This window comes from Drosophila grimshawi, unplaced genomic scaffold (genome assembly GCF_018153295.1).
Source record: "Drosophila grimshawi isolate 15287-2541.00 unplaced genomic scaffold, ASM1815329v1 contig_311, whole genome shotgun sequence".
NCBI lineage: Eukaryota > Metazoa > Arthropoda > Insecta > Diptera > Drosophilidae > Drosophila > Drosophila grimshawi.
In genome coordinates this window covers 23,146,705-23,170,822 of record NW_025063098.1, presented here as the reverse complement: position 1 = coordinate 23,170,822, position 24,118 = coordinate 23,146,705, and the positions used below count along the sequence as shown (strand labels likewise).

The 24,118-nt window shown below is 41.7% G+C and overlaps 1 protein-coding gene across 2 annotated transcripts in view; it reads left to right on the top strand.

Moving 5' to 3' along the window:
- The first annotated feature begins 1,534 nt into the window (after positions 1 to 1,534).
- The window catches only part of LOC6568411 (alpha-2 adrenergic receptor), a 45,302-nt gene continuing 22,718 nt past the window's right edge, over positions 1,535 to 24,118 (top strand). For both annotated transcript variants that reach the window (XM_032740753.1, XM_001994688.2), the window contains exon 1: positions 1,535 to 2,759. In XM_032740753.1, the coding sequence (XP_032596644.1) occupies positions 1,911 to 2,759 (849 nt within the window). In that variant the 5' untranslated portion in view covers positions 1,535 to 1,910. The remainder of the gene's footprint in view (positions 2,760 to 24,118) is intronic.

Here is a 24,118-nt window from a genome sequence, read left to right as displayed (position 1 = left end):
TAGCTGATTTCATTTCCATCCCAGCAGCAACAACAACCTGTTTGGTTATCCGATTGAGACGCTCAACTTGGCTTTTCAATTATGTGCCCCAAGCTACGTGACTATCGCGCATAATGTGCACATAGATATATATATATATAGAGATATATAGATATATATACATATTCCATTAGGAATATGAGTACCTATGTGTTTGTGAATCCGCACACACCTCTTGACGATGGCTTCATTTTTGGAGGCAACTTTAACCGGCCGACGTATTTAAAGGGTCAGCGCCTGCCGCCAGCAGCATTTGCTGCGAAACAAATAAAGAAAGCAGCGATGTGGCTTGAAATACAAAAAGTGTAAACAGTGGGACGCATCGCACACACGGGCATCGTTGGAATGGCCAACATTTGTAAGTAACACACACATACACACACACAGAGTAGGGTTGCAACAGCCAAGTGTAAAACGTGAAAAGCGCTGCAACAAATGGATTCAGCTTGGGTTTTTTGGTTTAGGTTTAGGGCAATGGGACAAACACACACACACACACACACACACACACACACACACACAGACACGCAACCAAAACAAACTCACTTAAAGCGAACTAAAGAGAGAATTTCCCACAATATGAGTAAATTTCCCTTAAATTGGAACATGCCGAAGAGCGCATAATCGACGATAACAACGAATGCGACGCCGACGATGCGAAGCCGAAGCAACACAACGGGACACAGAGGCTGCGTGCTGTGTGGAAGACAAACTTTGGTAGCAAGTGTTTGGGGCCCATTCAGTTAAGATGTGCATTTCCAGCGGTGCGAACGTGTCGCGGGCGCGTCAGCTGGCCCACTAGCCAACACAACAAAAAACAAAAAAACCAAAAAAAAACCACAACAAGCACATCACATCCGCAACAATATCCAAAGTACCAAAAAAAAAAGAAGAAGAAAAACAAAGCTGTTGGCCGATTGAGTGAATTTCGTGAGACGCGCGCGCGTTCAGCTCTAAGTATAAACAAAATAAACAAACAAAGCGAGATACATTTGCATACAGAAACATATTCAATTCAAACTGTTGATCAAAGGTGCAAAAGTGAGTTGAATTGCGATGCGCGAGCAGCAATAACAGTGCAGCCTGACAACAAGCGGCCAAAAAAAAAACGCCGGACGCAATGTGACTTGTGTGTGCAACACGGTTATCGGGCAGATCGATGAGATCGAGATTTAGATCGTGGGGATCTTGTGTGCCGCCCAGGCGATGAGTCCTCCCAATTGTATATAGTCAATATTAATTAGCGGGCAGTCTTTTTCTATATCGTATTCGTGTAATATTTGTGTGTGTGATTCTCCTACTCGCTCTCTCCCTCTCTCTCTCTCGCTCTCAATCTGTCTCTGTCTGTCTATCTGCCTCTCTATTTCGGTATTTCATACGTTTACGTGTACAAACCAAATAAATCAAAACCAAAGAAATAATAACAACATAAAAATATATAACAAATTATATACAAATTAATTAAGAGACGCGCGCGCGTTCGCGTTTTTCTAGCGATTTAAAACGCGTTGGCAAACACACACAAGTTTCGGTGCAAAACGGGTAAAACATAATCGAATTATTGCGAATCGCAAAACTATGCTAGGCATTAGATAAATTATTTAGATTTAATTGGGTGTAAGAAGAACACGAGAACACAGAAATCAATTTGAAAAGTTCACAAAGGAATGCTAAATTCACCGGCCCCATTCCCAAATTAAATGTTCAATACATAAATGTACAATATATATTCAAGAGACGAGGCGAGCTGTGCGCCAGCATGGGACCAATCAGCCGCTAACTAAACACAGATACAGATACAGATATAGACACAGATACAGATACAGATAACCACAAAATTCAGATAGAGAAGTTGGGGAATAGAGAGCAACATGGACTATGCGAAAATGGAGGCGAGCATCATCAATACGGGCAACATCAGCACCGATGACTTCCTGGCGGTGTTCACAGCCAATGCGACGGCAGCAACAACAACAATAACACCACTGCTCAACACGGGGAACACCCTAAATCCGCCCCTGGTCACAGTCGATGGGCAGGTGCAGCTGCAAAATCTGTTGGATCTGCCAGCGCCAGTGAATGATACGATCTATTTGCTGAATGGTAGCTTCTACAACAGCAGCCTGCAACTGGCGGGCAGCTATTACAATCAGACGACGGCCAATCTCAGCCTGCTGGGCAACAATGGCAACGGCAGCAACAGCAATGCCACCGAGCTGCATTGGGATGGACGCTATCCGAGCGGATATACGCTGACGCACATTGTGATCGCCTCGATAATTGTGACCATTCTGATGATCATCATTGTTGTCGGCAATATGCTGGTGATCATTGCCATTGCGACGGAGAAATCACTGAAGAACATACAGAATTGGTTCATTGCCTCGCTGGCCGTTGCCGATTTCTTTCTGGGACTGATCATCATGCCCTTCTCGCTGGCCAACGAGCTGATGGGCTATTGGATCTTTGGCAGCTGGTGGTGTGACATACACTCGGCCATGGATGTTCTGCTGTGCACCGCATCCATAATGAATCTGTGCCTCATCTCGCTGGATCGATACTGGAGCATCACCAAGGCCGTTGACTATCTCAAGTCGCGGACACCCGCCCGTGCCGCTATCATGATCACAGCCGTGTGGATAATGTCGGCACTCATCTGCATTCCACCGCTCCTCGGCTGGAAGGTGAAGATGCCCGAGGGTCCGTTGCCAAAGTGTGAGGTGAGTGCATCAATGCAAATGACTGCAATTGCCAGCAGTTTTCGCGAAATATGTGAACGAAATTGACACCAATTGCGACATGCCACTTCGCAATTTGCCTATATGCAAACAATAAAGTTCCACGCAATCAAACACACACACACACACAAACAGCCCCTATGTAAATTTCTTGTCTTCAACTCAATATCAACCCCCATATGCCCAACCTTCTCTATATGTGCCAGCACAATTGTCGGCCCATTTTAATGCGCATTATTACAGGATCTGTGCGAAAATGCTGTGGCGCGTCGCAGAGTCACGCGGCAAAGTCTAAAGCCCACAAATATTTATGCATATGAGCTTAAGTGTTGTGTATGTGTGTGTGTGTGTCTGTTTCTAATTTGGTGGCCACCCACTGAAACAAATGGCAGGTTCCAAAAACTGGGCAATAACCCATCAAGATGTGGTGCGTGTTTCCATGCGGGTCCTTCTCTCAGTTCCTGTCTCTGTCCACCAATGCCTTTTGCATACATTTACATTTTCGTTGCCCACATTATGAATGTGTTGCGCCCTTTTCGTAACAAGCTAGCTGGAAAATTCACAAGAGACATTCCTTGACAGCAACAACAACTCACAGGGTGAGTTAGCCGAGCTCATGTTGTCGCTGCTCAAGTTTGAAAATGCTTTAAATTTTTGGTACAAGTTCGAAAGCATACTTCAAACATGTGGCAGGTCGTGTGTAGGGCAGCTGGGCAACTGAGCAGCTGCAGACCGTAGCATTCAATCAATGTGTCAATGAATGATTGACTGACAGGCTCCTCTGCTCCTCCGGCTGGCGAAATGCACTGCGCAGTTTCCCAAAATGAAAGTATGAAATTCAAACGCAAAGCTCACTTGGCGCAGAAAGTGATTAAGCGCTTAGAATTTAAATGTATTCAAATTTAAAAAATAAAAATATATACATACATATATATAAATGTAGGCAGCTGTCTTAGTGTCAAGATAAACAGCATAAATATTTATTGCACTCCACAATAAATAAATACTGAACATTCTGCAAATATCCTGTATCAACAGCAACATCTACACAAAATTCTTTAATTTTTTGCCGATTCGGACAGTTCAACGCTTTAAATAATAATATAGAAGAAGAAAGAAAAAAACAAATGCGAAAAGAACACTATAAATAAATACCACATTTTAAAACAAAGCGGAGAAAAAGAGAGAAAAAAAATAGATTGGCATGCTTACGTAAGTTTTGGCCATTCAAATTAACCTTGAGACAATAAAAGCCAACTCATCTGAGTGAACGGGCGGTCAACGGCCAGCGGATGGCGGGTTATTTACGGGTGCATGGCCATCGCCATGGTCCGCCAAATGCGACGCATTAATCAAGACTAAGTGGCCAGGATAACGTGCAGCCAACTGCTGGCCAGTGTCTCCTGGTCTCTTGGCAAACACAGTTTCTCTTATGTTTTTTTTTTTCCAATACGGCTATAAACTGGATACTAACAGCACTATTTTACAATAAAGCGCAATAAAGCGCCAAAATAAAACAAGAAAAATACTTCCCAATTTGACCAGCACCAAAATAACATTTTTATGGTTGTTTAAAATGTTGTTTAAGGGTTGACGGCCTTTTTTTGCTGATGTTTATAATACTCAATTAGATCAATTTTAAATTGTTTTGCGAGTTATTTATTGTTTTTTTTCTTCATACAAAATATTGCTGCAATTTGATAAATGAGAGGAATGCCTCTGTTGGGTCAATATTTCGCTTCCAATTTCGAGGCCACATCCGAAAATACCAGAATCAATTATTCTTTTACGCAATTTACACACAGTTTCATTTTGCAACAAAATGTTGAGTTTTTTCCTCATTATCAAGAGTGTGAATAATATTTTTAATTCTTAAATATTCAATATATTTTAATGTGTATAAATAGAATATGGTTTTTGATGTTGACAGGTTTTTATACCATTGCAGATGGTATTTGAATTTGGCAGTGAATTTGCAGCACATCGAAAGAAACGTCCAAAGTATATATATATTCTTGATCAGACAGATTTGACAGTAATTTGTTTGAATTTATATAAAGAAATCTTAGACCGAAAGAGTATATAAATCGAAAAACGGTCAAGCAAACAAAGGAACAGTTCAGAAAGTCAAAATACTCCTTTCCACAACTGCAAGCAGAGTATTAAAGTAATTTGAATAACCAAAATTTGGGTTAATTTTGAAAATCGATGCAGTTTAGCATATTGAGTTACTTTCACCTATTTAAACTTGTCGTAATACTTCAAACATAATGACCAAAACTCCTACTCCTGACAGAGAAGAGCAATTAGTAGCATATCTCTTATAGCCCGTAATAAATGGCTTCCAAATGCGGCTCGAAAGCGACCGCAAAACCAATCAGTTAACCAGCTACCCGTTGCGACCGACCTGTCAGCAAAAATGGTCTCCTAGCCCTGGCCTCTACGCCCAGACCAGAGCAGAGCAGACCAGACCAGACCAGACCATCATTAAAAATGCCGCCCAACGTAAAACCAAACAATAACGTTGGCGTTTACTGAGGCAACGCCTCCAGGCGCCGTTTGCTTGCTCCCGAGTGGGTGTCGCGAATTTAAGTCTCCAATTTGCAAGCGAATCGAACAGCGCCCACTGCCAGGCAGGCAGACAGAAACTAAAAGCACACACAGACACACACCCACACCCACACACACACCGGCAAGAGCACACTGATACACACTGACATGGCCTGGCTGAACATTTTAATTATGACACCATGTTGACATGTTTAAAATTGTTGTACGTTGTCGTCGTCGTCGTCATCGTCGTCATTGACATTCGCACAGCACATTGAACCGCAGCACAAGCCACAGGGAACAAGCACCACTGAGAGTGGAGGAGGAGTGGTTGAAGGGAAGGGGGCGTACTACACGACCTGTCGCTGATTTGACACTTGCCTGTCGCATTTAATTAATAAAATCACATTTTAGAGAATTGGGCCGATGATTTTCACTGTCAGGTCGCCGCCTCCAGCTAAACAGCGTCGAACAGCTCAACTATGTGGATGGAAAGCGCCTTTGTATATATATGTTTTTGTGTTTGTCTATTTATTTTGCGTGTGTTATGTAAACATTGTGACGGACGCAGCCTATGTGGCAGCAACTGTTGAAAGTTTTCAACTGTTTCAACTGTCGGCGAACTCTGATTAAAGCAAAGTTGCTTTCTTTTATGCGGCATTTGCCTAATGAGGTGTTGGTAATTATGCATCTGTCTGTCTATAACACACACACACACAGTGGCATATGTGTGTGTGTGTGTGCGTTTATGTGGTTGTGACCCGGTTGTGGCTGCTGTGTTATTTTTGGGTTGGAGCCGCCTAATGAATCCCGCGGCGCTAGTGGCATGTAAATCAGCTGCTATTGTTCGTCAGCTGGCTAATGATTGAAATTTGGCCGTTGGGGCAATTTGTGGAATTCAATGGACAAAGAATTGCTTTTAAGTACATAATTTAGTGCATTATGCGCACAAAATGCAAACAAGCAACAAATATTTAAGCAGCTTCTCTTCATCACTTGAGGGCCATCCCTTTGTGGCAATCACCGCAGGCACAAAAGTACCCTGATTATTGTAATCCGTTAAGGGACACAACACACACACACACACACACGCACACTTACACACACACACTCACACAAACAAACTTTTATTGAAATATTAATCGAACTTTATAGGGCATATTTGCGGTCAAGAGAAACCACAATGAACAAAAGAGAACTGAATAGATTTGGACAATGAAAGAACAGCAAACAGCAAAAGGACTACTGCTCTTTAAACTTTTTGGCCCAAATTCAAGTTGTTGAAAACAAGAGACACTTTTGGTGGCACTGTCAACGACAACATGTCTGGCAGCAGCAGCAGCAACAGCAGCAACAGCAGTTGTCGTCGGCCCAAGCTCGAATGGGTCGACTTAAAAAATTTCCACAAAGAGTGTGGCCAAAGCAACGTTGCGTATGTGTAATGTCACGATGTGTAAACGCTCTCACACCCTATACACCTATACACACACACACACACACACACACACACGCATACACACAATAATAACTTAAGTCATCGCCTAAGTAGCTCATTAGCGTCGGTTTTGGCCCGCACCACGCGCCAGAAAGAACGGCTATCTGCGACACACCGAAGATTATATACCCTTGCAGACCGGCGTCAACCCGATAACACTGAAATTTCATTAAAAATAAAACCGGCAGATTGTTCCTATAATACAGCAGTCCGATGTTAATGATTGTTTGTCAAAATGTGAGTAGCAAAATAAAATAATTATTCAGTGAGTTTGGTTCGGATAGATAAAAAGTTTCTCTTAAAAAATATATACAGAACAGATTCAGCTAACAGTCTAATATATTTCCAGTTTCATTCAGGTAAAAGTAATACTGAAAAACTAGAATTGAAACAGGCGAAATTGGACTTGGCAAGTGAAGCTAATCATGAATTGATATGCTTTGTGGGTTCAGAGACGACTCTTTCCACGCTCACATTACATTACATTACCAGCTTCACAAGAAAATTATGAAACTCTCTGTGCAAGGGCATAAGAAGCAAAGTTGAAAGCAGGCGACACTCATGCCACATGCGGCCTTGTCTCCTTGGCCAGCGGCAAGTTGCAAGAGCTTTAAGTTGACATTCAGCTGCTGAGCCGCCCGAGGGATTGAGTAGAAAATATCAAAAGTGGACTGGCACACTTTTTGATATTTTCTCATTATTTTCCCCCCGTACGTGTGTGTGAGTGGCAGTCGAGTGTGTGTGTGTGTGTGTGTGTGTTTGTAATTTAGGTTTAGGTCTTTGTTACATTACACACACTTGACTGGTTTTGCTTTAAGTCTGTCCTTGCTATTATTGTTACTGTACTTTTACATGCCTTCATATTACAAGCCATGTGTGTTTGTGTGTGTGTATGGGTATCCTTTTTCTGCGTTCTCCAAAAATATAGAATTTTTTTTTACATTTTTCATAGCGCAAAAAAAACACAGTCAACTAATGGTCTCTGCTGTAGGGCTTTGCCTAGCATTATGGGATACACTGTGAAGCGTTTTCTTGGCCATTACCGACTGCGACAGCTCTTAAGATCATAATCGGTAGCATTTACTTTCAATCACATTGTGGCAACTTTCACTTGCCGCTCGCCTAAAAATCCCTTTTGCTCTCAATGTGCGCGCATTGAACTGCGTTATTACATCCTTGATTTGTTTATAACCGGAAATTGTTAAAGAAAATGTATATATGCTGGCAACAAAATCAACAAAATCAGCAAAATCAACAAAATCAAATAACACGCATACGCCGAGTTGTCTCGCTGCCACCTTCCTTATGCGCTTAAATCGTTTACTAATTTCCGCTCACGCCGCGAATGCGGCTATAGATATGCGCCAACACGGTTAATGGGGTCAAGAAAACATATTTTAAATGTCCGCTAAGCGGCAAACTCGCAACACAACACACACTCGCACACTTCCCAGGTACATTTGAAGCACATGCTTTGGCGCGTATAATGCGAACCATAGTCAAATATTGACATTAGGGCTTATGGGCGCACGCACCACTCACTAACTGATGCTTGCCATTTTGGCCAGGCCAGAACGGGCGACGAGTCGAGTCGAGTCGAGCAATCCGCATGCTTAAATTAAATTACTGAGCAATTCTTTCCGGCTGCTTTCTGCCTCTTTATTGCCGCTGTGTGTGCGTGTGTGTGTGTGTGTGTCTGAGTGTGGCATTGTTCTGCCGATTGCCCCACGTTGCGTATACAATTTGCGGTTGTTGCTTAAACAACAAACAACGACTACAACGTCGACGATATCACAACTTAAACTTCATTTGTAGTCCCCTGTCCTCGTCTACCACTCGCACTTTTGCAGCTGTGTCGTGCCAGTCGCATATTTCGCCAATGGCTTCCCGCCATTTGGGGTGTGCGTGTGTGTGTGTGTGTGTGTATGTGTATTTGCTGCTTCCACGATTTGATTAAAATAAAGAAAAGTTTTAAGCTCGGATTAGTGTCAGAATTTGTTGGCGCACCGCAGTCAGTCAATTGTTTGGCTTTCCCCCTGGCAAGGGTCCAGGTCTATAAGCGACTGGCATCTAGCTTCGGGCATCTGGCTTAGCGTGCATGCTTTTTAATATCCTCTGGCAGATTCTCTCAAGAGATTCGTGAAGTTAAAGCCGCTCGTTTATTGCTTATAGAATTTGCATTGCATACCCGTTGGCTGTCTGAAAAGTTTTTATTGCATTCTCTTAACTGCTGCAGCCCATAACAAGAAGACATTCTTACGCACCCCTCCATCTCCCTACTGGGGGTGGGTTTCCGTACACATAGCCTTAAGCCGTTGCAGGCAGACAAGACACCAAAGCCTTGGAGCTGTTACGCATTGTACTCTACACAAAGAGCATTTAAATCTAGATATGGAATATGGAACGCATTGCCAACGAACACTCTACGAGATCGGGCTTGAGTGAATTTAGATGCATTTTAATTTTTAACAACGTTTGCAACGTTTCAAAAAGTAAATTAAAAAAATGAAATTCTGTTCATTCTGCAGCCATCATAGGGTCAGTTGAAGGGCATTAAATTTTCATTGTAGCAAATTTCTTTTTTAATACCCTTGTAGAAGGTATTCTTTTACTTTATTGTTTGCTCATTCTAATCGCACACGGTACTCGCTCTTGACTCGAAACTTTACCACTGATACTGGCAGCAAGAAATGTATACACACAGACACACACACGTACACACACACACACACTTAGACACACACGTGAGCCAAGAATGCAGCTTAATACGCGCTGATGTCATCTTGTATCAAGAGTCTTTCATTTGCAAAAGTTTTGAACATATTTTTTGCTGTCGTCTCTGGTAGCCGATTTGGGGGGCCACGTGCTAGAAGCGCCTGAAAAATTCGCACGCGTATTAACTTTCACTTGCCAAGCAACATAAACAAGCTTACGACAACAGTAACAAGAACAACATCAATAAAAACACAAGCAAGAAAGGCCAATGGAATATGAAACAGATTTGAAATTTATGAGTTCTCGCTCTCACATTTCACCTCGTCTGCGGCCACGCAGAGAGTTGGGCAAAGTAAATTAAAGTTGGCAAACAAAAATTGTAAAATGAAAAAATAATAATAATAAAAAATTCGCGGAAAGAAATGCTCCACTACCATGTGCCAGCAAATAGTCGAGCTTATTTGAAATATAACGCCATAAAAAAAAGTAATTTCTTTTACTTCAGCAGTTGTAAATAATGCAAAAAAAATAATGCAAATTCAATTGTCGTTATTATCACAGATTTTCTGAATTTTGGTATATAATATTTAAAGCTTTTCTTCATCTGTTGATTTTCAGTAAATCAATTTTACTTCCTTTCTCAACTACGCTTTGGCACCAGTTCGAGTTCGGCCCTCAAAAGTGTTAAACTGTTATTTTATTGCAAATTCGCGAAAAGTGTCCTCGATTGTTGCAAAGTCGCAAAGTCAAGTGGCGCCTAATTGGCAAAACATGCTGAGAATCGCAAATGACAGCAGAAAATGCACGTTTACTTCACTTTCATTCGCTCCACTCCCCCATCACCCGCCTCCCTTCTGCTCTTTCGCCAATCAACTCAGCTTGAACAGAGACAAATGACGTAAATGGTCGCATTGGTCGTCTGGCATTTGACTGGGACTTTGCGATTTTCCATTATGCTGGGTCCTTTTTGAAATCCAATGAAATTTTGAATGCCGCTCATTCACTTTTAACCAGGCCAAATTCAATGGTGGGTTTCTCTCTTTGCCCGCCTGCCAGCAATTTGTGGCCAGCCAAGCTACTTGAGTGTTGAGATCCTCAATTAAAGACGGTTTGTTTTGCTTAATGATGGAGTTAAGCATTCAAGGGACCCAACACTAATACACACGCACCCACGCACACACACACACACACACAGTTTGTGTCCATACGCTCATAATTCTTAAGCAAAACTCCCAAAAATTGTCGACATTTATGACAACATTTGCATACATGAACACCATAAATTAACCCCACATGTGTGCGCCTCCCGCCTTCCCCTCCCTCTCCAACCAACACCTATAAGCGGCAAGCACCGCCGTTATTATTCCTGCTGTTGTTGTTGTTGTTGTTGTTGCTGTTGCTGCTTCGTCATAACAATGTCAAAACTTAAATATTGACAATGCCATCGACATTGACGCCATCGCCGTCATCGACAACGTAAATGGCAACGGCAACGGCAACGGCAACGGCATCGCCGTGCCCTGGTTTTATAGCCACGCATAATTTTTCGATATTTTCACTTGTGTCAAAGTCAGAGATTTGGAGAACCCTTTCGCACGGCACAACATGGTGCGTCTTTTTGCTCAGCTTTTATGTGCAAATTGCGCGCAGTAAATAAAAATAAATGAGTATGAAAATTTTTACTCCTATCAGCAATATTTTTTATTTGCCAGCTCGGCATTGCGGCACGAGTCGGCCATGAGTCGTCCAACCTATTGCCGCTATACATTCTCCCGCAAGTCTCTCACAACCCAACCCATCACTTCAACCATCGCCTACCGTAATAATCGTAATGAATGGCTTATCACGCCAGCTGGCATTGTCAACGATTTTCCATCAGTTGGCGCCTTTGTTGGTTCGATACACTGCGAAGACGGCGGTACGGGAAGCAGCTGTAGCCGTAGTTGATACAGCGGGGATGGTAGATGGTGGTCGGCTCGTGAATCGCAGGAAATGGTTAATAAATGAATGAGTTGCGCAGTCGACGGGCTCAAGTCATCGGATCAACGGTTCCGCCAGACGTCGCGTCGGCTCGCACGATTTCACAACCAAATGAAATTTAGCCATAGAATTTAATGCGTTATTTGCCGTAAACTGTGCTCTATAAGACGACCCATATTGATTTACTCAACCACCAAAAAAAAACCAAAACAAAAAAAAAAAAAACCAAAAACCAAAAACAAAACAGAAAAAAAACAAAAGCATCGACTTTTAGATAATTGCCAAGCGAGAGGTAGAGAGAGGGGGAGAGGGGCGATAGCACATGAGACCCGTCTGCCATATGGAGATTTATGGCTGTTGCTGCAGCGGCTGCTGTGAAATCAAATAACAATTTCGCTTTTCATTAAATTCAACTCAAAAGCCCCACTTTAAGGCGCTGGCATCAGCCGGCCGGGTTATTTACGTATGTATGTATATTTATTTGGACCTTTAAAATGGAAATGGGTTTTGGCTACGACACTTTGTCGCAGCAACATAAACACTTACAAAAATGCCGCGACAAAGTAAAACAATAGCGAAGAAAAAGTGTCATTGCCATTTGATACTCTCAAACGATGGCATGTTAAATATAGCATTCAATTTCTAAGTCTAATATGTCAATTTTGCAAGACTGATCGAGTCTTAGCCAGTAATATACGCAAGCAAGATGAAGTTAATTAGCCAAATAACGCTCTTAACACGGTGGGTAAAAGTCATGTATTGAAACAGAGTTGTGTAATTAATTAATATGAGACAAGAATAAAAAAAAAAGAAACCGTTGTGCAATCTTACTTAGTCAGCATAAGGAACATGAGGATTTAATTATGTAGATTAAGTGGAACACGAGTAAAATGAATGCAAAGACACGTTTGGGTGATTAGTTAAGCGAGACGCTGGAAATGAAGAAATTAAAGCCACACATCAATTACCAAACTCAATAAGGGGTTTAAGAAATCAACTAGAAAGAATGAAATAAAAAACAGAAATAATAAAGCATGATTTATGCAATTGTTACTCAGGATCAGGCATAGGATGAGTTTCTATTATTCTATTTACGTGTTTCATTAAAAAATAAGTTGGATATTTCATGGATTATTCAGATTCTTTCAAGAAAACTTTTGATATTTCAAAGATTATTTGTAGACAAAGTTTTATATTTAGTGCAAATTACGCAGAAGTACGTAAGAAAAGAGAAGGAATACGCAAGTAGTTATTGTAAGCAAACGCCCCAAGTGATGTCATTCTTTCTTTTTTTTTTTTATTGCACTTATTATGATTATTTTATGTAATTTGGTGTAACATATTTTATTTTTTTATGTACATTTTTTGCCAAGAGTATTAAAGGTTCTTTGTGTGAGCGCTCTCTTTGTTTTTGTGCTGTTCACAGGCGGCATAATCCATTTTAAATAAAATTCCAAATGAACAGACACAATGAAGGCAGCCGAAAACCTGCACCATCCTTTGTTGTTGTGGCGGTCGTTGCCTTTTTTTTTTTTTTCTCTGCCGGATCGGCGAGGCAAACACACTTAAAACATGAGCACGGAAAACATTTACATAAAATCGTCTTAGCGCATTTGCCGCCTCATCGTCATCGTCATCTTCGTTTTTCCTTTCAACGTGGCCCTGACCGAGGAGTACTAAAGGAGCCTGGGCGGCAGGCAGGCATCGGAGAGAGCAACGTTGCGCCTTTGGGCCAAATAAATTACATGAAGTGTCGTTGGGGCCCATTCTGTGGCCCATTTCATCGCAATTTAATATGCGCCACAAAAAAAAACAAAAAAAAAAAACAAAAAAAGGCAAGCAACATCGCGTGTATAGACAAACTCGATGGGCGTGGTCGATGTTAACGCTGGGCTTGCAGCAGTTTGAGAGCTCCATATTTACAAACTAGTTGCAAGCAGCAAGTGATTCAGCTAATTGCATTTTCTGCCAGCTAAACACTCAACGAAGTTTTAACTTTTAATTCGTATTTTATTCATTTCATTCATTTTATACTTTACAGCAGATCTGGTTTTAAATGGGAGCTTAATTAACATTTGCTCAGAGCTGAAGTAACATGTGTATTTCATAATTGAATTGAGTTTTCAAATGCAGTGCGTAAATAAATTTCGTTTGTAGTTTAAATTTGTTGTTGGACATGGGAAGAGAAAACTTTCACATTAGATGTGCCGGCAAGCGGGGACAGCCAGGCAAACCAACATCAATGGCAATGGCAGTGCCAGTGGGTCATGCTAGGGGACTGACTGGCGTGAGTTCAGTCCGGGCCATGTTTAATACTCGAGAGAAATCAAAACATAAAAACTTCAAAATTAAATGGACAAGGGAGCTCAGAAATCGGGTGTGGGAAACTGCGACGGTCTGTTGTATATCATTGAATGAATAGCAGCAAAAATATAATTTGGCACGTGAGCTTAGCTTTTCAACAGCTTTTAAAAACAGAACAGAACTGAACAGTTCTGAACGGAACGGAACGGAACAGAACGGAAAAGACCTGATTTATGCAGCTTCTTCTACTCACTCATAGCTGGTAATTATGTAAAAGTTTTTTGTTGTTTCAGCCGCGCACTTTTTTATGGTAGTGGGTCCATCCGTCCGTCCGTCCACCCGTCCATCCGTCCGTCCGTCCCCAAGGGTCAATTTTAATTACGCTCATTCGGAGCCGAAAAGGAGACGTGAAATAAAATGAAACGAAAGCAAAGTAAAGCAAAGCAACACAAAGCAACGCAACACAACGCAAAGCGCTTAAAGTTTTTGACAGGCGGCAACGAAGTGAAAATTGGTGGCGCATAATTGAAAGCATTGCTGACCTGAAAGCCAGGCTAAAAATTGGGTTCTTTGGTTGGTTGGTATTCGGGACCATAATTAAAAATACATTGACATTTAATGGCACGTCGTATTATAAATATTCAATTTTTTGCCTTGCTTTTCAGTTTTTCTCATCGTTTTTTTTTATTTTTGCTGTAAATTTTTATTTGTTTTGTTGTTGTAATCGCTTTCATTCTTTATTGTTTGTTTGGCTCAAAGTCATTTTGAAATTCCGCTAGCATATTTGGCCGTTGGGTAAGCCTTTGACGTGCCAGAGCACCTTTCTGGCCCGTCTCGAAACGCGCAGCATACTTTTCAGCATTTTGAAATGCCGTGAAGCCATTGGCAGCCAACGCGGCGCATTCTTAACAATTCATTTGCGAAATTCCTTTTTTATTTTGCATGCCAATGTCCTCCACTCAGCAACTCAGCAACCCAGCAGCTGAGCAGCTGAGCAGCTCAAGAACTTCGACGCGTTTCCACACAGCCCTTATAATCATCAATCATCATAATTAAAGTACTTCATCGCACACATTGCGTATACGACTAAGTGACTCATTTGCACCCCAAAAAAATAAAAAAAACAAAAACGACAAGCAGACTGCAGTCTTCGCTTTAATATTGTCATAAAAGCTGAGTCGCTTTTGCTTTTGATTAACCCAATGGCGCACCAAGGGGATTGAAGTCTCCCCCAAATGTCAAAGTTTTATACAGATTTTCCTTATCTTAAAATTGTAACTACAACATTCATTGTCACTTTATGTTACACACACACACACACACACATACATATATATATTCTGGCGTCCGTAGAAAGTTAAGCTCTTTGAAGATTTTCGAGACATTCTCAAATGCATTAAAGTAGCCAAAGGCACTCGTTGCCACAAACGTTGCTGGACCAAGTTGAAAGTACGATAAATTCATTTTGGGCTTGCGCATCCTTTTTACACAGGGGCAATAACTGTCTGCAGCATTTGAGGCATTTTTATTTCATTTGGCTTTATGAAATTAGTAAACGCCTGCCCGTTGTGATTGTGGCAGCCGCTTTAAGAAATTCCTCTCTAGCAAGAAAATCCCCACAGAGTGAAGCACAAACAGTGTGCGATGTTTTTTTGTTTTCTTTTTGGGATTGTTTGTTGTTTTTGTTGCGTTGCGTTCGTATAAATGTTAAGATATGATTTGATATTATGGCCAAGCACGCCTCAAAGACAAATGGACGGAAATGGTTTAGTCCAGGCAGCTGCCATGTAGCTTTGGCATTTGTTATCCTTTTTATGAATTCGAGCATGCAATGAGGATGCTCGTGTTGTGAGCCACAACAGCAACAATAACAAGAACAATAAGCACAAAGATAGCGACCCCCCCCCCAAATTAAGTGTTGAACGTCATTGGAATTTTGATTGCAAATACTTGAAGCAAAAAATCTGATCCGACGTGCAACTTGGGGTGGATACAGAGATAAAATCAATTTTAAGCATACATACATAAATATCATAGCCAGAAGGCAAACGATGTAAGGGCTTACAGTGGAAAGGAGCCTATGCCCAAGTTAGACCACACCTAAACGTGAACTAATGTGGCAGCCACGTGTTTTTCATCTTCCAAATCATAAAAGTACTGGCATAAGGCCATTCACTTTACACACACACACACACATACACTTCGTGTAACGGTAAGTGGCCACAAATGGCAGCTGCCTTACAATACTTATGCTTACGAGCAGAAAAGAAAAGGCAAAACTAACTACAGTTTGGCATGGAAATGAAACAGCGACGGCTTAAGTGGTCGCCGTGAGAGTCAAGCCCCGGCAGAGACAGCGACCCAAACCGAGCCGACCTGAGTTGAGTCGGGGAGCAAAGTATGTAGGAAATTCGCTGTGAAAATAAAGTCAGCCAGCCGCAAGGCAGACAACGACAGACGTGTAAGCACAGCTGCCGGGCCCCTTAGCTTGGGATAACCGAGCAGTGCCCCTGTCCATGCCTATGCATGTCCCGACTCTCCAATGTCCATGTGTTGCAAGATTCTGTGACCGCATTCCCCGGCGTATGCTCAACGTCAAGCTCAGTTGCCCATTTGTAGACTAGCCGGCAAACACACTCACACACACACTCGCACTCGCACACACACAGACACGCTCACACACACACACGCACACACATGTACATACATACATATATGTTTGTTCTGAAATAAATAAAGCAGCACCAGAAAAGCAAAAACTAACATTGCAAAAACATTCTCAATTTCCACCCCTCCTCCTCCTCCTCCTCCACACTGTTAGCGCTGGCACTCATCCAGTACAAGAAACAACATATCATTTGTAGCCACAGTACACAAAGTTTGTATGTGTCTGGTCTCATCCTCTGTTCATAGTTCAATTTAACCAACACATTAGAAGTCTATAAGTTTATGATCACCAATAAAAACATTTAATATAACAAATATATATTAGGAAATCTACAGACTCAAAGTTTTCATAAAGGTAGTTCAGTGTAATAGCATAATTGTCTAATTGCAGGGTATTTCTCAGTCGTTGCAGGTTGACTGGCTCAGTTTAGTTCTTTTCTCTTAGCTATTATTGTCATTGTTGCCATTGTTGTTGCTGTTTGCGCTGTTATGTTTGTGGTTACACTTTGCGTGCTGTGCATTGGTCTCCCTCCTGCTGACAGCAGAGCCACGCTGCTCTGACTGCTACCATCTCTATCTCTCTCTCTCTCTCTCCCTCTCTCCCTCTGCAGTCTCAGTGCCGGGCCATATACGTATGTATGTGTCTGTGTCCGTGTACCGTATCCATATTCTGTCGCTTCTTTCTGCCTTTTGCATGCGTCGCACTGCGGTTGGCGTTCCCGTGTCTATTGTGCTAATAGGCAGCACTATCGTATTTTAACAGCTTTTATTTACACATACATATGTGCAAATGTGTGCGACGGTATGTGTGTCACTGTGTGAGGGCGAGCGTGTGGATGTGCACACACTTGCATGCAAGCAAATAGGTGGCGCAAGCATTTCACTTGTTTATCTTAGTGTGTTGCTATTGTCGTCCATTTATACCCTGTATCTGTTTACAGAAAAAATGGGTATTTTTGCAATTTCCGCAAATGTGCAATATTTGGCAGTTTAATTTTATTTAAATGCAGTTGTGCGGCAGACATAACAATCATTTTTTATTACGCGCACTTCGAACAGAGCTGATTATTACTAATACAATGAAAACGTTGTTTGGCAAACTGAGTGGTAACTGTTAGTTAACTTAAATATTTGATTTAAGCAACATGCACATTTATAGATACAGAAATTATTCAGCAGAATATCTCTCAGTTGAGTGCTCTAAGCTATATAATTTATACACTTGTTATTTGTGTCATTTTGCCGTGTTCATAACATACATATATATATAATCGGGCTTTCGGTGCTGCTGGCATTTTATTTTGGCAACGCAACCGTCTTAGCCAGGTAGTCCATTAAGAGTGCACACATCAGTCCAGGCATTGCTCTCCCTGTTGCCGTCAAAGGATCTCTGCTCAGCTCAGCTGGGCTCAGACAGCAGCTTGTCAGCTTGAACAAGCTTTTGACTTTGTGTGGCTCCACGTGCTCCGTGTCATCAACATGATTGTCATTTTTAAACATCTTTCTTTTTTTTTCTGCATCAATAATAATGGGAAAATGACAGGTTTTATAATTGGCGATAAAATGCCATCAGCGTGGGACAGTAGCTGGCGTCAAGCTGGCGCCGTTGTCTACTCACGTGTCTACCACCTGCGACACTGGGTTGCATACCAATAACGTTCCTGAAGGACTCGTCAACAGTTGTAGCAGCTGCAGCTTTAAGGCTGCCTCATTCATTTGCCAATTTGCCAGATGAAAATATAAAGAATATTCCCGTATAAAATGAGCTTCGGCTTTCTTTTCGGGCATGTAATGCCAATAAAATTGTTAATGGACATCGCTTGCGGAATTTTGATAACGCATCAGTAAGATATACTCATTTTGCTGGATTGCAACATTTGACGCTTAACAACTTAAAGCTGGCAATAGTGAGTTATATGTAGCATTAACTGCTACTCAAATAGCACGCTCAAGTTTCCGTTTGTTATGGAGCTCATCTGTGTGGGCTGTGTGTGAGTACTCTATTCGGCGGAAGTTGCAAGTAACTGAACTTCCCGATGGGCGCCAGTAAACTGTAATAAACACTAAAAGGCAGCAGCTCGAGGAAGCTGCATATTTAACTTGCCACGCCAGCGCCATTTGACTGACAAATGTGGCCGGCAAATATAGCGTCCAGGAAATGGCAAGGAAATTAAAACAAATATAAAATGGCAGCAACTAGGCAGCCAGAGGCGCAACATCACAGCAATAACAACAACCGGGAGCTGGAGACTTGCGAAGCAAAATGAAAATAAATATGGCACAAAACTTTGCCCACAGCAAGCACAGCCAAGCCAAGCCAAGCCGAGCCCAGCCGTATCGAGGCAAGTAACTCTCACTGAAGTCAGCCGCTGGGCATTTAAATGTGGCAAAGCAGCACTTAAACAGCGTACGCGTCAAGCGTGTGTTCCTTCTTGCCCCAGTCGGATGCCATAAAAGTCAACAACTTCGCTGCCGACTCACTGATAAAGGCCAGCCGAGCAATTCCCCAATCTCCACGTTTCGTTCGATTGAGCTACGCATAAGCGTTTCGAGTGCTTACAAATTAAATTAAAAATTTATTTACTTTAAAAAAATGGCAGAGTCTATCGCACCCGCCAGCTTATCACTGTAAGGCGCACACACACACACACACACATACTGCCAGCTGCGCTGCCAACGGCCATAATAAACCGCAGAGTGATAAGAAATCGATTTGTCACCAGGACGTGAGACTCAATTGGCGCTTAAGCAAACAAAAGCCAATGCGAACGCAGTCATGAGGGCATAAATCACGCGCTCACATCCCAATACACAAACACACACAAACACACACAGACACACACATACACACACAGACACACACACACAGAGGGGAGCTGCAGCTGCTGCTCAGTTGATACAAAGGTGCTTGTCCTCTGTCTGGCTATGCAAGTATCTCTCCTGTGTGTGTGTGTGTGTGTTTTTATCTGTGTGCGTGTGGCACATTTAAGTTTATTACAGTTACTCCCGCGAGTTGTTTTCAACTAAATCCCTTACAAAATACTCAATGCTTTTGTGCAAAATGTGCGCTGCTGAGATTCGGATTTACTTGTAATCATACAAGGAGACACACCCACGCCCACGCCCACACCCACACACGCCCAAATACATACGGGGCGGGGCGGCAATGATGAAATTGCTGCAAATTTTTGAGTCATGCTTTACAATGAGCCAAGTAAAGCCCTAGCCTAGCAGAATACGGCGAACTCCAGAAGGAAACAACAACAAAATAAATAAAAAACGAAAACGAAAACAAAAACAAAACAAGAAAAAACAAACAAAATGCCGCTATGTTTTAGGCACACTCCCTAATGACAATGTTAAAAAGTAACGCGATAATAAAGTTGCAGGTGCTTGTGTTGATTTATTTTCGATTTACAAGTAAGTCTCCCCAGTGAAATATAATTTCAATGTGTTTATTTCTGCAAAATTTGCCAGTGCGATTGAGCGACTCCTTTCGATCCATGCGCGATTTTGACAGACTTATTTGCTTGGCTTTGGTTGCCTCCTTGCCTCGTGCCTCACATGCCAATACATTGCATGCATGTCACAGGCTCCCGTTGGAATAGTAACTGGCAGGTTGTTTAAAATAGGGTGATGCCAATTCTGCTCAGCGGCAACAGCAGCAAGCGCTGCTTCTTCAATTTCGACTTTGAAAGCAAGACAGAGAGAGAGAGAGAGAGAGAGAAAGTCTCTATCTCCTTCACGCGGCTCCCCAGAGATGGCGAGCTATTTGCGCTGGTTGCCCCTTGCTTACTTTAACAAAGGGTATTATGAACTTAAATATATTTTTTAATATTTTAGGAAACGATTGTGATCGTAATAAGCTTAATGAATTTAAAACTAAGAATTAATTTCAGATAACGTTAAACATTTTATGCACATTTAAGCTGTCAGGCCGAAAACATTCGAGTCGAAAGTTTTGAAATTTCTAGGGTATGCAAAGTGATGTGTCTGAATTAAGTTTGCCCAGCCATGTCTCTGCTGGCTGTGATGCCATTTTTATGGGTTGTTCTCTGTCCGCAATTCTTGTTCTTGTTCTGGTTTTGGCTGCTGTATCAGGTCTCGGAGGTAATGTTTTTTTCCTCAGCTGCACGTGAAATATTTTCGACAGCCGCAGAGTAAACAAGCGCACACATTAACTTTTTGCTGCTCAATGTGTGTGTGTGTGTGTGTGTGTGTGTGTTTGGGTGTGTTGTGTGTGGGAGTTAGTGAGTGAGTGAGTGAATTCGCACACACTCTCAATTTAAACGCTTCATTTCACTTTATTTCGACTGCGATTTCAATTTAAATTCCATGACTTTGCTTTGCGCTTCAACGTCGTTTATTTCAGCTTCGCAACGCTTTTAACTTTGGCTTTGCATTTTACTTTCGCCGCATAAGAAATGGTCATGAAACTAAATGGATTCTGGTGATTTTAATTTTTAATTAGGGATTTGCGGTCTGCAAAATTTGTTTGGCTTCATTATTCGCTTTATTAATGCAGCTCAAGGATTGTTTCCTCATTTACTTAACTTGAATTAAAAATGCAATGCGGTCTATACTCATTCGATGGCGCCACTTAAATTGATGTTGCGGTCAGTCCACAATTAGCTTTAAAGTACGGTGAGATGGGACAAGCCTTTTATAAATTGTTCTTCTTTTTTCTTACACTTTTTAAAATTTAAACAAATTTTTGGATCATCCTTCGAGGAGAAGGAGAGAAGAACAGAAGCAATGCCATTTGACGAGAATCTTTTAATTAACTTTTGTTTACCCAGCGCCCAAAAAGTTTTCCATTTACTTGAACTCCGCTCAAATGCTGTGTGCAAAACTTTACGGCATTTGCAGCAAAATCGCTGGTTGTGTGTACCGAGTATGTGGACAGTGCTTTATTGGCGCCACTGTATTTCAGGCAACCCAGAAATATAGGCAACGCCTTTTTATACGTCCAGAAACGAAAACCAAACTGCGAACAGTACATTAAAATAGATTACTGTTTACTTTCAATTTACTAGCACTTCATCCCCAACGCTAAATCTCGAACGCAAATCCTTTTGTCATATCAACGCACCGCACCCCACAGCATAAATATTTACACTCTTGGTTATTACCATTTTCCAGCCAAGTGGCACTTGGCTGACTGATGGCTTAGTCATGTGGCTGCATTTCAGATTAAAATGTTGCCAATATAGTTGCTGCAATTTTAGTGCGCTGCCGTCAAATAACTTCACTTTTAGCTGCCTCGAATTCCCCAAAAATGGGCGACATAAAAAATAGAAGCGATGCCAAAACAACATTGTTTCGCTAAAACTATGCTGATGCAATTTTCCCGACTTTCGAAATGCGCAAACAAATTTCATGCGTTGCACTACTCGGTATTTGCGTCATTAGCTTATTGCTTGCGTCGTTTCCTAAGTTGCGTCATAGTTGCCGGCACTTGAGCGCAAGCTGAACTTATGTGAAAGGACAGCAAAGGTGATACACTAATTCACTGAACCCCCTCCAGTTAAACACTTGATCTGCAAGACTGTCTCTGTTCCCAGAGGCCTGGGGCACAATTCGTGTAATCAAATACCGTGCAACAAACTATCAAAATGATTGAGTGGTAAGTGGTTGGTCGGCGGTTGGTTGGTGCAACACATTCTGGGGTATTAGCGGTTGCCGTTGCTGTTGGTGTTGCGGCCATTATGGCAACGATGACGCGACAAGACGACACTAAGAGCAGCGTGAAAAGTGCCAGGCAGTACAGCAAAATAGACACAGCATCGCTGCAGCACAATAGCATGGGGCAAGGTGTGTGGTCTGTGGCATGCGACCGAAGCATGACCATAACTAGCTTTCGGTCTGTGCTTTGTGTTCCAGCAAAGTGAAAGGAACATGCCACATACATAGCAGCCAGTGCAGCTGTGGCAAGAGGCGAATGCGGCATGCTGTTGCCAGAGCAACATTCTCGCAACATAGATAAACAAGTGTCTGTTACTGCTGCCATAACCGCACATATCGCTCATAAACATAGCCATAAAACGAAAACAAACAACCAGCAAATATGTGATAAAGACGCCAACAACTAAATAAGACTACGTTTTGCGATACGTCCATTTTTTAGTTTAATAGGCCCATTAGAAACGGGACTCAAAAAGTCGCAAAGCACAAGCATTGCTTGTATAAAATCGCCACTAAAAAACTTATCTTAAATTAGTGCATCATTTTATTTACTTGGCCTTCGCAAATGTATTACTTTTTATTGTTGTATGTATGTCTGTTTATAAATAGAAAATCGCGTGACAAGCTTAAGCACTTTTAAGTAGATAAAGGCCCAGTCAATAATGCGTACGAGTTTTAATACTCGACGTGCAGACAGAATAATATCATGTAATATATGTGTAATGTTTGCTCGTAAACTTTTTATACACTATTTAAGACATGTTTGCTGCAAAAGATATTATGAAGAAAACTTTTTGGCCAGAAAATTGTATAGTGGTATATATGTATATAACTTAATATATATATGTACACATGTATATTAGTATTAGTATAGTTCTCCACTCCAGTAAATCATTGTCAACATTTTTTATTGATATATATGTACATAAATAAATATATATACATATAGTGATATATATAGTTTTTCACTTTAATAAATCTCTTTCAAATAAATTTAGATTTCAGAAGATTTCAGTGCTATATTTAGCACATTTGATTTATCTATCAGTCAGCAAATGAATTTCTAAAAAAACGAAACTTGAAACATTTTTCCACCCTTTCAATCTTAAAATGTTGTCTACTGTAAACGGAGAATCGCCGGGTGTCGGGTGTTTTTGACAACAACATTTGCATTCGATTTGCTACTGCATTTATTTTGCTCTAACCTAATTTTGAACGCTTCCGCGAATTAAACGAATTAAGAAAGAACAACAACAACTCTGAGAGCAGCTAGAACTAAGGAAGCTGTGCAGACTGAGCTCTGTGCCTCTGTGTTGATATACGTTCACCGTCCCTTGAGCAGAATCAACAGCAACAAGCAACTGCAGCTCACCAAATAAACAAACTGTTAACGGGGCAGCTGCACAGCCAGCAGACAGCAGTCAGCATCCGCATTGATGTGGATGTGGATGTGGATGTAGATGTGCAACTGGATGCGATCCGAGTGGACAGCAGACGTCGGCTGTAGCAAACGCTTGTAGCGTTTTTCCCAGCATTTAGGTAGTATTCTTTTTGCTCCAACGCAAAAGGAATGAATCCAATTCAGTCGCCTCCCACAGGCCCACCCCCACTGGCACACAACAATGCAGACAGGCAACGCAATATGCACGCTTTATTTGCCATAAGCAGAGCGCGTCGCATTTGTTGATACCGTTCCTTGCTTATTGTTGTTCCTCAGAAAGTAGGCTACGTCGACATCGTCCTCAACGTCCTCAACGTCCTCGGGCCATCTCCTGTTCAAATTAAACTGAAAGTCTTGTCCGCTACTTTTTAGACAACGAGCGCAGCGTTGTCTGGCCTCACAACACAGCACACCACACCACCCCGCACCACCCCGCACCAGTTAGCTGAGATCCGAAGACGCCAATGGCCTCGTCGGCACTGGTCGAACAATGTTATGAGTCAA